Genomic DNA, 16,949 nt, shown 5'->3' with positions numbered 1-16,949 from the left:
GCTCTTACAGGAGTAAAAACAGGCTGCATCTATGAAGGGGGGGGGCGAAGTCACCTTACTGGCAGTCGATGTCTCCGTTGATGCTTCCTGTCCTTGAATAATAATAGGCGAGCCGCCTAAGGATGGAGCATTGAGAGGCAAAGGCGAGCCGCCAGCCTCCTTCATTTTCCCCGTTTGTGCTGCGTGGGAGGAGCGGCTACCGCCGCTGTGTTCTCCTGGCTGCTTCCCACTGTGAACTGTTGATGCTTCCCGTCCTTGAATAATAACAGGCGAGCCGCCTAAGGACGGAGCACTGTGAGGCAAAGGTGAGCCGCCAGCCTCCTTCATTTCCCCCGTTCGTGCTGCGTGGGAAGAGCGGCTACCGCCACTGTTTCCTCCCGGCCGCTTTCTGTTGCGATCTGGCAGTCGCGTCTTTCAGGCGCGGCAGAGCAGCGTGCGTTTTGCAGCAGGCGTTTGGCGCGCTTGTTAGCGGTCGAGCCAAGCCGTTTGTACTTGCCTGTGCCATTCTTGCCGCCTTCGCCTTTTCCTTTTGAGTTTTGGTCCTCAGGTCACCAGAGTGACTGTCCGAGGGTTCATCTAATTGTAGTGGTAAGGCCACTAGCAGGCTAGGGTCTAAATCGGCAGGTGCTATATAGCTGTCCTGATGCCGATCTGCCATTTTGTTTTGGTGGGAAAAGACCCTTCTGAGGAGAATAGGTAGAAAATTAAGACAGTAAATAGAATTGAGTAGTAGATTAGTTAGGTATAGTTTAGGTCTGTTAAAATAAGAATATTTTTAGGTCTAATAAGTAAGGTTAAGGTTTCTCTATTGTGTTCTGTAGCAGAGAGCTGCTAGAAGGCTGCTCTCCCGTTCAAGGCAGGAAATAGAACTGATCACAAGGGGGCGTTTACCCTCAGAGGTCAGAAAAATTTAAATATTTGATTCCTGCCTCCCGAGATAAGAGGAAAAGGAAACACCCATAATGAAGATGCCCTTCTCCCTCTGAGCGAGAACAGTGCATTTTCTAGAATATTCGATAAAGACAGCTGGTTCAGTCTACTGGTTCAGGGCTTTGTCTCCAGAACCCACAGACTTCACTGAGAGACAGCGTCATATAGTAGTTCAAGTGTCAGACTAAGATCTGGGAGACCCAGGTTTGAGTCCTCATTCCACAATGAAAACTTGCAGGATAACCAGCCAGTCACACACTCTCAGTCTGACCTTCTCCCCAGGGTGAAATGAAGGGGACAATAATGATGTAACCTGCTTTGGCTCTCCACCATTGGGGAGAAAGGTGGGGTACGTATGTATGTATAAATAAATAAATACCTGGTATTTATTTATTTTGATTATATGTTGCCTCTCTATTATTTTATAATAGAGAACTTTTTATTTTAATTGAAAATATTTTAATTGAAAATATTAATTTATTATGGGTTTATAACTTTGTTTCGCGGACCTTAATTTAGTTTTCGCGGACCCCTGGGTTGGGAACCAGTGCTCTACACCATACTGGTTCTGCTGCTCTATCTCACTCTTAAATTGCAACCCAATTGTTCGGGCTTCCAAGCCACCACTGGAATATCGCAGGAACCCAAGAATTCTGGCCAGAAGTCTTGATAACACCCCAAAGTCATAATTTTGGCTTAGCTTTTCTTTCACAATTCCATCACAAGAGTCGAGGCCATTATTAGAAACGTACACAAACTTACTTAGCGTTTTCCGTAGTTTCAGGCAGCTGCATTACTTGCAAGGGATTGGGGATTTCTATGAGAAAACACGAAAGAGATTGACATTTGAATGCATGTCTTGGTACTCCTCCCCTACAGCTATGGAGTCCCCGCCCCCCCAATAGATAACTCCAGTAACATTCACGAAGATGTACTCAGCCATTTGAAGCAGAAGTATGTTTGGAAGAATCAACCGATACAACTCTCTTGGAACTAAGCTAGTTTGAAGTGGAGGCAAGGAGGAATCATTTAATGCTTCCTTCATGTAGAAAATCAGAGTAAATCTCTGCTCTCATTTGTAGCTTTCTACATGTAGCACAATTGGCTATCTTTTTAAATGCCAGGGGTGCAATGAAATACGCAATTCCCCACCTCGCAACAATACAGTCCCATGAGGCTCTACTTTCTGAACGTGTAGATCAGCTCTTTGATGACTGGAAAGAGTTCACATTTGTGACAACATTGAGCTGCTCTGTTTTCCTGGAGCTCCTTAATATGTCATACAATATTTAAACTTAGGATGAGTACAGACACGTGCAACTCCAATGCATGCAGATGTAGCTAGCAAAACATTTACTCCTTGCGTACAAAAAAGCAAAACATCTACAAACTTATTTTTCACACACAAGTTAGTTTTGAATTTTTTTTTTTTTAGGTTTCAAAGAACTACTGTTGTTTAGCTGTTCTTATGAGGCAATGAAACAATTAAAGATTTCTTCATGTAATTTAAAAAACATATTAACAACTTTCAAAAGAATAAACCCTTTTCTGGCATGAAACTATTACATACTCCCTATATTCCTCCTGTGTTGCCTGAAAAGACCCAGTGAAGAAACCCAAGTTTTAACAAAAGTGCTCAGTAACAAGAGAACCAAGAACTGGGGGACAGGGAGTGTGCTCACTGACCCTTCTTTTGATCCTGCACTGAACAGAGGTTGGACCAGATGGCCTGCATGGCCCCTTCCATGATTTTATGACTCAGTGGATGTTCCAACTCCTTTGGGACAAATTCCAGAAGGGTCACCTTGTGAGTCTGCTACAGCTGAATACGCACACAAAAAAAGGAATTTTGAGGAACTGCTAAGAGACTTTATAGTAGCAGAAGCTCTGGAGGACTAACGTGTGAAAGACTTCTGAGACAAGAGGTGACAGTGATAAAAAAAAGGCAATTTGTACTTTCTAATATAAAAGAGATGTAAGATTTTGGCAGCAGCCTCCCCCTGAGCATTTTGGCAAAAAACAATCTGGCCCTCTTTTATATTAATCCGTCCTGTTCTCTACCACTCCCTTATAAAAATTAATTACATTCATTCATTCTCTCCACATTCCTCCATTCACATAGATCAGCAAGGCCTCCACAGTTTGCAGTCCATTAAAATCATACATAAGCCTATGAAGTTGCCCGATACCATCAGTCCATGTGGCTCTTTATTCTGACTGGCAGTGGCTTCATTCTGAGAAAGACCTTTCCTAAGATCTCTTACCTAAGATCCTTTAACTGAAGATGCTGAGATATTTGACTCTTGGAGGATATATATGCAAGCCATATATTCTGGCACTATGCTATTTTCCCTCTGTTTTTATCCTATCTCTTCTCTTGTCAATGTGTGCTATGATTCACTATTGCAGCTAAATTTATCTCACTAGCTCCCCAGGCTGACACTCTTACAAGCTTTGCTACATGGGATTGTTCAACAGATAATGTTCAGAGACTCGAACCTGAGGGGCTTATTACCCAAACCATGAATTTGGTTTACAGCATCATCCCTCCATCTATATATCTCATTCCAAAGTGTACCCCCTGGTGGCAGATACTTAAATCTGCAGATGGGGGCACCTCCAACAGGTTTTTCTGCAGTCTTAGGAGACCCCCTAGGTCTGCAGAAAAATCTGAAACTTAAAAAGGGGGAGTTAAAGCCCCCCCTCAATTTTTATAGAAGCATTTATAAAAGTGTCTGCGCATGCGCCAACAATGCTCTTTCAAAATGTCAGCTGCAGACACTGAGAGTGGCTCCCGGGCTATGCGGCTGGTCTCGGCTGTCTGTGGTGGCGGCCGTCCTTGGCATAGAGAGCCGGGCCCAGACGGAAGATTCCCCCCTGTAAGGGGGAGATGGGACCCCCCTCCCGTGATCGCCATGAGGCAGGTTAGATTGAAAGAGTTCGTGACTGGCCCAAGCTCACCCAGCCAAATTTTCACAAAAGAGTTTTCACAAAAGAGAATTCAAGCTTGGGTCTTCCACATCTTAGTCTAACACTCTGATCACTTCATCACACTTTCCCCACCTACTGTCTCTTTTGGCCAAACAGGGCTTGACAACCCCCTTGAGTTTTAGTCCTAGGAAGTCAGTCAGGAAGTTTACCCAATCTCTGATGTCCTGCTAGAGACGATGAGTGGGCTGCATTTGGCTTGGCAGATGACAAACCAAGCAGAGCCAGCACAGATGAAATATCATGTTTGGATACTTGTTTGCTACTCAGGAATCAGTGGAACAGGGAGAGTTTTAGAAAGGATTGTATTTGAGGGTGGGCTTTCCTGGCTCCCTGTTCACTGGTGTTTCAATAGCTGATGACCCTTTTGAAGAGAGCTTTTGCAGGTTTACATTGTGAGCTTACTGGCTGATGGCTTTATTGTTTTGGAGGTGGAAAATAATTCTGTGGACTTTGCAGCTATTTTTGATGGCACGAACACACAACAGACATTGAATCAACATTATACAGGAAACAAAAGAAATGTGTGATAGGTTTACACAAGCAGGAGCGTTGTTCTGGTGCAATGTGCAGAAAAACTTCAGTTTTATGCAGGTTAGGGAGGAAGGAGTGCATACCCACAAAAATGGCACCTGCAGGTTAGAACTCACCTGGGAAGATAAACTGTTGTCTATGTTGAATGTAGTAGGCAGCTTTTTTAAAAAGAAAGAGGACAGCAGAAGAAAAAAATAATCACAAGAGATTAGCATGTGAGAAGATTATGTCAGCCACTGCCCCCATAAATCAAGCAAATTAATTCCAAATTATCGTTAGTAAGTTATTATCAAGCAACCCAGAAGCAGCTGCATGCATATGTACATGCATATGTGGAAGATTGCGGCCAGATCAGAAAACACATTTGATCTTCATATGAAAAAAGCAGAAGAGAAATTATCTTTGGGTCAGCCAAATAAACCTCATCCTATTTCCCATCAGCCTGCTTTCTCTTTCTGGCTTTTAACATGCTGCTCCAAAAGCCAACAATAAAGCCGTCTCACAATCTCCATACCGTTCCCTCCACCACCTTTCTCAAAACACACTGGACTAAAAACAATAAATGCAATCAGAACATTGTGAAGGTTCCTTTTGTTTGAGAATGAGGAGGACATCCTGGCACATTTGGGTACTCCTCTTCCCATCATGCTAGGAGGGAGGAACTCGATTGCCCTTTCCCCCCCCCCCCAACAATGGGGAGTGCCTGCCCTCTTCAGTTCGGAGGCTTCCACAGCTCCTAAAGAGACTATTCCATGTACCTGGAGCCTCCTTCCATCCCAACCTTCTGAAACAACTTGGTCAAGAGAACAAAACTTAAACCATGACAGGTTTAGACAGTGTATCCACCACCCAGGACTTCAGCCGGAGGTGCTGATGCACCACCACATTGGATGCCATAGCCCTTGCTGAGAATTTGATGGATTCCAGACTGGCATCAGCCTGAAGATGGCTGCTCTCTTCAGCCTGTGAAGGGAGGCTAGGACCTTCTTGCTCAAGCCAGAGAACTCTCTTAGCAACTTTTGGAGCCACATAATAGAGGCACTGGCCATAAGAGAATTTGCACCTGCTGCTCTGATAGACAGAGCCATGGCTTCAGCAAATTTATTAATATGGTCGACTGACCAATCACATACATATAAAGGTATAAGATCAATAAAAGCAACCCCTGGTTAAAATTATCATCTTAAAATTAATAAAATTGTAAAATAATCTAACAATCATTTTCTAATAAAGTTCTGAGTATTATAATAGCAACAGCGCAGAAATTGGCAGTTTGGAGCGTAAGCTGAGGGTCTTCTCCTAATAGGAGCTTCTTTGCCAAAAGCGCAACTGACTCTTCAGGGAATTTACCAAGTAGGGGGGAAATAAGCTTTGATCTAACTTTGTGGTAGAATGGGCAACGTATCAGTGCATGTTCGATGGTTTCAATGTCCCCTGTTCCACATGGACAGAACCTCTCTGATCTAGGGATCTTCTTATATTTCCCTTCTAAGACAGACGATGGTATGGCCTGACATCTGGCAAGGGTAAAGGCCTTCCTATAATTAATAGACTCAAGATGATAAAAATAAGCTGCAGGTGAGACTAAGTATCTAGATTTATCAGGTACTAAGAAAAATGGTGATTTTCCAAGGTCTGTCTGGCGTTCAAAGTCTTTTACCCTTTGCTTCAAGAAACTTGATGCTTGGTCTATGCCCATGGTTAACAGAGTAGGTGGAGAAAGGCCCAGGCCATGGCTTCATGTGATTTGCGTAGAACTGCCTCCCTCTTCCTGTCAGTGGCGTCCTTCAGTTTGCCTTCCCCTTCTTTAGTAAGTACTACTCCTGATGCCAAGCTGGCTATCAGGGCATCAACCACTGGAATTTTTAAGAGGTTGGATACTTTAGGAGAGAAGGCATACACTCTTTTAGCCTACCCCACATGTGAATGCTAAAATGCTGGGGCAGCCCATCCCTCCTTAATTTCCTGCTTTAAACCCCAGGAAAAGGAAAGGTGCATCCTAGTTCCCTGGGTCTAGACAAGACTTCCGGGGCCCCATCCTCCTCCTCCTCGGTGTCCTCAGGTTGTTGCACTTTGGGAGGAGAGAACTGAAGGATTTTAAGGGCCTTATAGAGTAGGGGAGGGAGTTCCTCCTGTGTAAACAGTCTTTTAGACTGCTGGCTTTGCTGAGGAGGATCATCCTCTGATATTTATCCCTCCTCTCTATCAGATTCACTACTGGAGTGCTCAGAATCTGTGGATGAATATTCTTCCTCTGATCTGTAAGAGGGAGAGATGGAACGTCTGCTTGAAGCAGAGGGACGTCCCTTACAGGCTGCCTTGGTCGGTCAGGCAGGGGCTTTGCTGGCTTCCAGTATTCCTGCAGCCGTAGTAGCCTGCCTTTTAGGCTGTGGGGTGAGGGGGCCCCTGGAGAGCTTGCTCACTAGCCTCACTGCGCCTCTTTCTGGAGGTCTGCTTGGGCTTACTGGAGCTTTTTTCTTTTGAGTGTTGACAAATTCCTCCAACCAACCAAGATTGGAAGGGGAGGGGGGGCACTAATAATCTCCAGTTCATTTGCTGCTTGATGGCCCTCTGCGGGAGTCAGGGCCGAAGCTTCCCGCTCCCTCACCCCTCCATGAACCATAACATTCTTATGAAAAATGTTAACATATTTCTGACTTCAGTTGTCTTTAGGTTCCTTCCCCTAAAGAACCTCTATGCTTTTCCTAGGGGAAAAATTAAAAGAAAACCAGGTATGACTTGAAGACTTAAGTCTCTCCTTATTTTTAAAAGAGAATTATAAGTATGTTTAATGAATGTGCAGGGGTTTGGCTGATTTTTTCCCACTGGACTCTAGACAGTAAAACATGGAACTTAAGGCACTCACTTATTCTGTAACACATTTGCTATTTCAGTTTTACTCACAGAACAACTCTGTCATTCATTGCAGGTCAACGTGACTGAGCATAATCTATGTGTATATAACTAGAGATACAATGTCGTTCTTAAAGCTGCAGCAGACAGAATGTAAAAATTACGGGTAGACACCTGTTTTAACGAAACTCCTGTTTTGTATTTGAAGTGAAGAGTCAAAATAATTCCTTGTCATGTTATGTTTGGTTTGAATGCTTGCCAATGGTTAAGAAAGAAATGCGTTTTGAGAGATTCATTGCTGAAGGTACAGGCAATGCAGAGAATGCAACAAGCTAGTGAGAAATGAATATGTATCTCAGCTGTGTGTTTCTCTTTCTAATATTCAAGATAAGGTCATGAAAAATGCTACAGAGATGTAACGCAACAGATTAGCCTGTGTCTTTCACATTACCAGGTATAATCTATGCTAATCTTCTAGAATACGGCTTCATGTATGGTAAGTGATTGATGTGAAAAAGAAATCTGAGACTTTAGTTCTGCTCTTAAAGGGGGAGGACTGATGTTCTTGGAGGTTCAGGACATCTTAACTTCCTGAGATAAACACATCGGATTGCTGCCAACATTTTTCTAGAAGGAACTGCTGTAACTAATGAAATATCTCTGACTATTACTGAAAAGTCTCTTAGTGAGATACAGGACCTAGAAACCTATTTGCCTACACAGCTCTGACCGCAACAGGGTTACCAGGTCCCTCTTCTCAACCGGTGGGAAATTTGGGGGGCGGAGCCTGAGGATGACAGGGTTTGGGGAGGGGAGGGACTTCAATGCCATAGAATTCAATTGCAAAAGTGGCCATTTTTCTCCAGGTGATTTGATCTCTATCGGCTGGAGATCAGTTGAATTATCAGGAGATCTCCTGCTACTACCTGGCAGTTGGCAACCCTACCTCCAGGCCCTTCTTCTCTGGATAGGGTTGCCAACCACCAGGTACTGGCTGGTGATCTCCTGTCACTAATTTTGGATTCTGGAGGATACCTTGTCAAAAAAAATGTGCATATGTGTTACCAGAGTTCTTCATCAGGGTTCAGCTCCCATGTTAAGTCAGGTCTGCTTCTGGATCTGAAGCCAGCCAACACAGAACAGCATCGTTTGGGGCATACAGCAATACGGCTGAACCCAAATGTGGGTTGGTGAAAGGGGAGTTCTGTTTTAGTTTAGGTCAGTGGGTCTCAAACTGTGGGCCAGGACCCGAAACTGGGCCACGCATCTCTCACAGGAGGGTCACAAGGCCAGGGAGGAAGAGGAGGAGGAGGAAGAGAGAGAGAGCTGGGAAAAGTGGCCTGGGAAGGACTCAGTGGCAAATTGGGTTTGCCTCTGTATAAATGTGCAAAATGGTTGTGCCTATCGCTCAGTAATGCAAGTGGGTCCCCTAAAGTAGGGTAAATTTAGAAGTGAGTCCCACTTCAAGTAGTTTGAGAAACACTGGTTTAGCGGGCTCGTCTATATGAACTTGAGTTGCACTTCCACCCTTTGGTTCTCTAATGCCTTTGAATCTTCCTTGTTCATGCTTTATGGCCCCTTTCCACCCTTCCAGCCACCACAACTAAGACATCTGTATTCTTGGACTATAAATGGAGATTAGATACATTTGCCAATAATCCCTGGCAACAAGTAGAATGCAGACTGTGAGAAGCCAGTGGTGAGAAAAATGCAAAACACTAAGTAGGGAGAAACCTTTGCAAAAGTTTTCTTGCCAGTTTCTCCAGCCAGGAGTCAAAGTTCCAGATCGAGTCTTCATTCTTTAGTTTTTCCTCCAAGCCTCCCCACTGTCAATTACCTGGGAAGTTGAACCGGCTATCCCGCTGTCCCATGGGAGATGGGTTCGGGGGTGGTGTTGCGCTGGGTGGGTTGGAAGACTGGAAAGGGGCTGGAGAAGACGGCGTGGAAGAGGTGGTAGACGATGGGTTGCTGCTGGAATCGAGATGGTTCATTGCTGGCGGGTGGTCCTGAAATTCACCAAAAGGAGGCAGAATTTTATCTCTTGATAAACAGGCGCAATGGGGACGAGCAAGTCCTGTTTGAGCTAGCATTGCTGCAGAATCCCCTGACTCATCTCCACATTACGCATTATGGGAGGGGCTAACGCACAGAGGAAGGGCAGAGGATGCTGTGCATGTTGAAAGTCCCAAACTCAGACCCCAACATTTCCAGTTAAAGTGGGAAAGGCCTCTCTCTACCTGCCGCCTTAGAGCTCAGTGAACGACAAGGCAAGACAGGATATAAATGTTTACAATCAATCAATCAATCAATCAATCAATCTAAGTAGCTCCTGTAGGTTCCTTGTGCAATGCTTTGTGAAAAAGAGCCCCATACTGCAATTCTGTCCAGAGTGGTCACGTCAGCCACAGCAAGGGTGGGGGAAGGAACATCAGGCACATGTGGGAATCCCCCACCTCCTACTTTTAGGTCCAGGCTGCATCCACACATCACTGGATGGTGCAACTGTCACGCAGCTACAGCAATAATTCACAACTGGTTTATCCTGTTTGGATAAGCCAGATCAAGTTGCTAATGGTTGTTATAGTGTAATGATACTGTAACATCCAATGATGTATGGATGCACGCCCGATGTGATCCTTGCTGAGTAGCCCAACTAGTTCTACACCATGAAGAATAGTTGGAAACAATTAAAACAAGCCTATACATTAGGTAGGAGCCCCATAGAGCAGAGTGGTAAGCTGCAGTACTGCAGTCCAAGCTCTGCTCATGACCTGAGTTTGATCCCGATGGAAGTTGGTTTCAGGTAGCCGTCTCAAGGTTGACTCAGCCTTCCATCCTTCCGAGGTCGGTAAAATGAGTATCTGGCTTGCTGGGGGTAAAGGGAAGATGACTGGGGAAGGCACTGGCAAACTACCCCGCGAACATAGTCTGCCTTGGAAACGTCGGGATGTGACGTCACCCCATGGGTCAGGAATGACCTGGTGCTTGCACAGGGGACCTTTACCTTTATCTATGCATTAGATTTGCCTGCTGAAGGGGAAAATCCCTTTACTTCCAGGACAGAAAAAGGAATCATTGCTTGACCTGCGCAGACAAAATCTCTAAAGTACACCTGAAACGCCTGTGAATCTTGGCTCCCTAACACTGAAATCTCTTCGTGCCCACATGCAGCTGAATGCTCTTACAGCATAATCCTAAGCAAAGTTACACCCTTCCAAGTCCATGGACTTCAAGTGACTTAGAAGGATGTAACTGCTTAGGATTGCGGCTTTTCCTGAAGTTCCTGTGCTGGCTGGTCCTCTGAACAAGTGACTGAATTAATACCATATTTGCTGGAGTTTCAAAAAAGTGATTAAGTTAATCTGGTATTTGCTGAATAAAGAGGGCTTGGGCCTGAAAATCATGTGGGGGGTGGAGAGTAAGGGTATCACAGTTTTCTTTGGGGGGGGAATAATATTCTTTCAGCTTTCAGTACAAGAGATTTTTTATTTTATGCACAACCTGGAACAGGAAAAGATAGGGAGAAGGTGGTCATAATGGCATGTGGCCCCTTTGACAATATAGTTTGCCTAAGTATGAATCCAGCTCAGCTCCTGACAAATCCCCCACCATCAAACACATTTATCCTGCTTCCCATATAGATCCCCTTTAACATTTGGGTAGGCGCTGTGGCAAAGTGGAAAAAGTCTCTGCTTTGCATGCAGGTCCCAGATTCAATCCCTAGCATCTCCAGTTAAGACCAGGCAGTAGGTAATGTGAAAGACCTCTGCCTGAGACCCTGGAGAACCATGGAGAGGGACTACGACTCAATAGTAGAGTATCTGTTTGGCATGTAGAAGAAGGTTGGTTTTTATATGCCGATTTTCTCTATCTTCTAAGGAAAATCAAACCAGTTTACAATCTCCTTTCCTTCCTCTCCCCACAACAGATGTCTTGTGAGGTCTGAGAGAGTTCGAAAAGAACTGTGACTAGCCCAAGGTCACCCAACTGACTTCATGTGTAGGAGTGGGGAAACCAACCCAGTTCACCAGATTAGAGTCCGCTGTTCATGTGGAGGACTGGGGAATCAAACCCGGTTCTCCAGATTAGTCCACAGCTCTTAACCACTACACCATGCTGGCTCTCCCAGGTTCAATCCCTGGCATCTCTAGTTAAAAGGACCAGGCAGTAGGTGATGTGAAAGACCTCTGCCTGAGACCCTCGACAGCCACCACCAGTCTGAGTAAACAATACTGACTTTGATGGACCAATGGTCTGATTCAGTATAAGGCAGCTTCATAATGTATATGTAATGTCATGGTACGCATTAAATAAAATACATGCAACAGACATGTTCAGGGCCTAATCATTCAATAAAAAGGTAAAGGTCCCCTGTGCAAGCACCGGGTCATTCCTTACCCAAGGGGTGATGTCACATCCCGACGTTTCCAAGGCAGACTTGGTTTGCGGGGTGGTTTGCCAGTGCCTTCCCCAGTCATCTTCCCTTTACCCCCAGCAAGCTGGGTACTCATTTCACCGACCTCGGAAGGATGGAAGGCTGAGTCATCCTTGAGTCGGCTACCTGAAACCGACTTCCGTCGGGATCGAATTCAGGTCGTGAGCAGAGCTTTTGATTGCAGTACTGCAGCTTAACACTCTGTGCCACGGGGCTCCTAATCATTCAACAGTACCCCAATTTTGTCATCTCCAGGATCTCTCAATGACATCTTATTGAGTTCTGAATTTTTTTGAAGTACCTTTTTAGTTAGCGCTTTTGGAAGAGTCCCGAACTGTGGTTCTGAAGGTCTGTCCACTGGATTATTGATATCAGAAGGGACAGATTCTGTTCGCCTTAATCTCGGTACTACTGAAGTCAGATGGAAAAGAAGAGGAAGAAGAATGTATGAAATCTGGATTTTTTTTCATTGCAACAAATTGTCAGGAATTTGAGGCTGTGGGGAGACATCAAACTTACAGGGCAGGAAAGATATTCTACAGGGAGGGGCTTCTTTTGTACATTTGTTATGACACTTTAATCTGCAAAAAAAGAGGGAGAGATAAAATACACAATAGATCATACAAGGTACACAGAACAGTCCTAGGCAGACTGACTGCCAAGTTGTTTCAGTAGCCAGAACTCACATCAGACAGCCTACTAATGTGAAAGTCACAGACCTTTAGGGAAAATATTAGCAAGGCATTCCTGGCACAGTGGGTCCCATCAGCCCCTTAACCACATCCCCACTTTGCAGACTCAGCAAGGCCAAGCCCATAGGAAGGTTATGGGGAAACAAACCCAGCAGACAGGCACGGTCACCAGCCAAGCAAGGGAGGGTCTTGCAGAACTGAGGGTCACAAGAATGGTGACAAGGATCAAAGGTGGTGAGACAGGAGCTTCAGTACCCTGGAGCCTGCTCGCTTGTGCCAGCAGTGTCTAGGATCACTTGGGCCTTTTCTATACGCTCTCTGGCTCCACCCCTTTCCTGAAGAGCAAAGGGCTTTGACAGGGTACTTTCTTGGACTGGAGGAAAGTGCTCTGTCATCTCCCCACTGGGCCTCACCAGGCACCTTTCCTCCCTCAGTGAGCAGGGCTTGGGGACCAGGAGGCCTTCAGTGGCAAGGGTGCCTTAGAAGAACCCATCTTGGGGGCTCCCAGCTAATGGGTTTGGTCTCAGGCCTGATACTTCTGCAAGGGGCTGTAGCACAGTGATAGAGTATCTGTTTTGCATACACAAGGCCCCAGGGTCAATCCCCGGCATCTCCATTAACAGAAGGATCAGGTAGAAAGTGATATGGAAGACCTAAGTCCCTGGAGAGTTGACTTGATAGACCAATGGTCTGATTCAGCATAAGGCAACTTTTTGTGCCTTGTGCCTCAGTGACATGTTCTCTCTCTCTCTCTCTCGCTTTCTCTCTCTCTCTCTCTCTCTGTCTCGCTCTCCCTCCCTCTCCCCCAGATTCTCCAGCCCCTCTCCTGTGCACATATGAACAGTTTGCTGCTTGCAGCTGGGGTCATGACATTCACCCTTCACCAAAACCTAATGTGTGCGACTGCAGCTACTCACATGTATCATTTGAGCTTTACCTGTTCTTTTACTTATTCACTTGTGAGTTCCTTGGTGAGAAGAGACCCATCTTTTTCTGCTTATGAAATGTTGTGAAGTGCCATGAGAGGGGCAGTGGCTCAGTGGTAGAGCATCTGCTTGGTGTGCAGAAGGCCCCAGGTTCAAACCCTGGCATCTCCAGTTAAAAAGACCAGGCAGTAGGTGTTGTGAAAGACCTTTCTCTGCCTGAGACCTTGGAGAGCCGCTGCCAGTCTGAGTAGACAATATTGACCTTAATAGACCAAGAGTCTGATTCAGTATGAGGCAGCTTATGTCCATGTACCACACACCTGGATCGCACCATGTTAAATAAATAAATGAACTCAGGTTAAACTCTCAGCTTAGGCCAAGAGGGTTACTGGGATAGCCTTGAGAAAACTGCTCTCTCTCTCACACACACAAAGCCTCCTTGCAAGGATAAAGCTCTTAGATACAGCCACAAATGGGGCTCCACAGTCCCAATACACAGCTGCAGCAGACAACACAGAGTCATGCTGCACACAGTGTGCCACTTTCCATTCAACGGAAGCAACACTTTTTGCAAGCTCACCTGCAGTGTTTACACTTCACTCCGAACATCATGCTTTTTTGACACACCTGGCACACCTGCGACAACCAAGATTTTGTAGAGAATCTAAGGAAGATAAAAAGGGATGGGTAAGGGGGGAAAAAAGGCATACCAAAGAACTACAGAAGAAAACATTCCTGGGTTTCACACTTGGCTATGTCCTAGTTCTTCCCCCATTTTTCACCCAAAGAGCAGCCTTTTAGACAAAGGATAGTAGCTCTGTTGTAGAGCCCTTGCTTTGCATGCAGAAAACCTGAGGTTCAATATTTGACACCTCCCATTAAAAACAATCTCAACAGCACATGTTAGGAAACAACTGTCTCTGCCTGAGACCCTGGGGAACTGCAACCAGCCAGAACAGGAGGAGAAGGAGGAGGAGGAGAGTTGGTTTTTATATGCCGACTTTCTCTACCACTTAACAAAGACTCAAACTGGCTTACAATCACCTTCCCTTCCCCTCCCCATAACAGACACCCTGTGAGGTGGTGGTACTGAGCGAGTGTGACTAGCCCAAGGTCACCCAGCTGGCTTCATGTGGTGGAGTGGGGAAACAAATCCAGTTCACCAGATTAGCCTCTGCCATGAGTGGAGGAGAGGGGAATCAAACCTGGTTCTCCAGATCAGAGTCCACCGCTCTTAACCACTATACCACGCTAGTCCGATTCCTCCTGAAGCAGCCCCAGACCTTCATGTCATTTGGAGTGGTCACAGCAACCTCTGGTATTTCCAGCCTGAAAAGACACCCTGATGTAGGTTTGGAAATGCCCTCTCTTTTCTCCAAGACTTTGGAAGCTGCTGGCCAGCTGGAGGAACCACACTAAGCCCAGAGACAGGGCTTTTTTCAGTAGTGGCACCTGACATGTGAAATTGCCCCTCACCTTGAGATTTGCCTGGAGCCCATGTTGCTTTCTGTTAGGTGCCAGGCTAAAACGTTTCTCTTCATCCAAGCTTTAAATTAAGGGGTTGACCTTTTAACGCTACTTTAGTTTGGAATTTTAAGCTGTTGGTGGTCTGTTTTTATATGGGGATTTTAAATGCCAAATTTTTAATTAATATCTTTTAATATCTTGTTTTTATTATTTTTATTTTGTAAGCTACAGAATCAACTGAGCTACTCATAAGATTTACCAACCTCAAAGTGAAGCCTGAAGCCTCAAAAATTACACCAATCTCCAGACTGCATAGATCAGTTCCCCTGGAGGAAATGGCAGTTTTGGATGGAAAATAAAATCTATGGGGGTATCTTTCAAGGTACTACTCCCCTTAAATGAGGCACAAGCCTTTAGAACTCTAGAACTAAGGATTACTGATATTGAAAAACAAATGCTCCTTGCTAGAGCGAATTCTTGCTCACCCTTAGCTCTTGGTATCTATCTGGCCCCAGCCTTGCTACCCAGCTACTTTTGCACTCTGACCTCCCGTTTCTTGAGATCTCTTTATGCAAGCTCGTCTAAATTTTCTCCCCACGGCCTGGACCACGGGCAGATATACCAGAGTCCCCTATGAGAAAAGGCTGTGTTCTTGTGCCTCTGGACAGGTTGAAACCGTGGCCCATGTACTACTACATTGCAAGCATGGCTCACTTTTACGGGAACAGGTCATCGAACCCCTACTGACAGGTTGCCCTGGTGGCACTGATAAAGAGCTAGTTCAGTTTCTTTTAAGTGATATTTATCCCCAGTTTACTGCAGGGGTTGCTAGCTTCCTGGGATTTATATTAAAGTTTTAACTTTTAATGTTGTAAGGAAGATCTTCGTCAAAAGTTTATAAATCTCGTTTAACCTTATTATGTACCTTTTTATGCCAAATAAAGGTGTGATTTGATTTGGATTGAGGACTCTGTGACATCACATCCCTTCCTGAGCACCAGCCTCAAATCTCTAGGAATCTCCCAAGCTGGAGTTGGCAATTCAGTTGCTGGTTTTGACTCCAAGTTTCCTTGATTATGCTATGCAGCCACTCGGGTGTGTGCGTTTTGGGGGGGGGGGAGATCAGCCTGGAATCCTGATGAGAGCCAGTTATGTGCCTCGCAGTATCAAAGAGGCAAAGAATTACAAGTAGAAATAAGTTCATTGTTAGTTTTCTCTGGAAAACAGACCACATAAGGACTGTGGGCATAACATAATCAAGGCCAACTCTACCAATCAGAGAGAGCTTTTAAAAATGGCAGAATTTGAGGAGTGTCCACTGTTGCCAGACACAGTGCACAAGTCTGGACTCACCTGCTGCTTTTTGCAAAGCTATCTTTTCACATAGGTGAAACATGTGCCCCAGAATCTTCTGCAATGTTATGGTGGGATGGGGTGGAAGTGTAGGGCCCATTTTCTATTCATGCAGTGAACCATCCCTTGTGGAAGCGACATGTTCCACCTTTCCACAGAACTGATCTCACAAGCATGCCCTGGGATCTACTGAGCCAATGCAAGGAGTTCTGAATCCAGGCTCCATCTTTGACAAGGAGCATTGAAGCTACTCCCTAGAAGGTCCTTTGAAAGTAATGCACCCAAGATGGTGTCACACATGCATGTGAACCTTCTGGGATGCAGCTTAAATGCTCCTGCTGGCTTAGTTTTATTCCCACTAACATAACTACAATAGGATGTGGATGTAAATATTCCCCTCATTGTCCTGCTGGTGAACTGGGAAGGTCCTAATCTCACCCTGTTCCCGTCTAGGATAGCAAACAGTCATGAACCACAGAATCAGACCTCAGTTGCTCTTTTATAGTTACGTAGTTTGGATTATTTACCTGTGTGTAACAGACAGACCAATATCTCTTCGTACCGTTTGAGGAGAACCGTGGGGAAGATCTAAGAAACCAAAATAAAGACAGCATCTGTTAACAAAAAAAAGGCACATACAAGTGGCGTCAGAGGAGCTTCTAAGGTCCGGTTTCGAACTCTGGACCTGTGCTCACTAATGCGATATTTAATTGGCCTCTGGGTTTTGCCAATGTACCAAAGAGGGCAGGCACATCTAATTACATAAATCAG

The 16,949-nt window shown here is 45.2% G+C and overlaps 1 protein-coding gene and 1 non-coding gene across 2 annotated transcripts in view; one reads left to right on the top strand and one right to left on the bottom strand.

The window, feature by feature from the left end:
- The window catches only part of KSR1 (kinase suppressor of ras 1), a 180,786-nt gene that overhangs the window by 33,343 nt on the left and 130,494 nt on the right, over positions 1-16,949 (bottom strand). Inside the window, exons 6-11 of the mRNA XM_056865314.1 lie at positions 16,706-16,766; positions 13,939-14,022; positions 12,260-12,321; positions 12,042-12,148; positions 9,143-9,311; positions 1,693-1,747 (exon numbers count right to left, since the gene is read on the bottom strand). Of these exons, the coding sequence (XP_056721292.1) occupies positions 1,693-1,747; positions 9,143-9,311; positions 12,042-12,148; positions 12,260-12,321; positions 13,939-14,022; positions 16,706-16,766 (538 nt within the window). The remainder of the gene's footprint in view (positions 1-1,692; positions 1,748-9,142; positions 9,312-12,041; positions 12,149-12,259; positions 12,322-13,938; positions 14,023-16,705; positions 16,767-16,949) is intronic.
- Positions 13,461-13,529, top strand: TRNAT-GGU (transfer RNA threonine (anticodon GGU)). Its single transcript has one exon. It is a non-coding gene; the product is annotated as a tRNA-Thr (tRNA).

The sequence above is a fragment of the Euleptes europaea genome, chromosome 19, assembly GCF_029931775.1.
Source record: "Euleptes europaea isolate rEulEur1 chromosome 19, rEulEur1.hap1, whole genome shotgun sequence".
NCBI lineage: Eukaryota > Metazoa > Chordata > Lepidosauria > Squamata > Sphaerodactylidae > Euleptes > Euleptes europaea.
The sequence above is the reverse complement of the archived record's forward strand: the minus strand, read 5'-3'. Positions and strand labels throughout refer to the sequence as shown.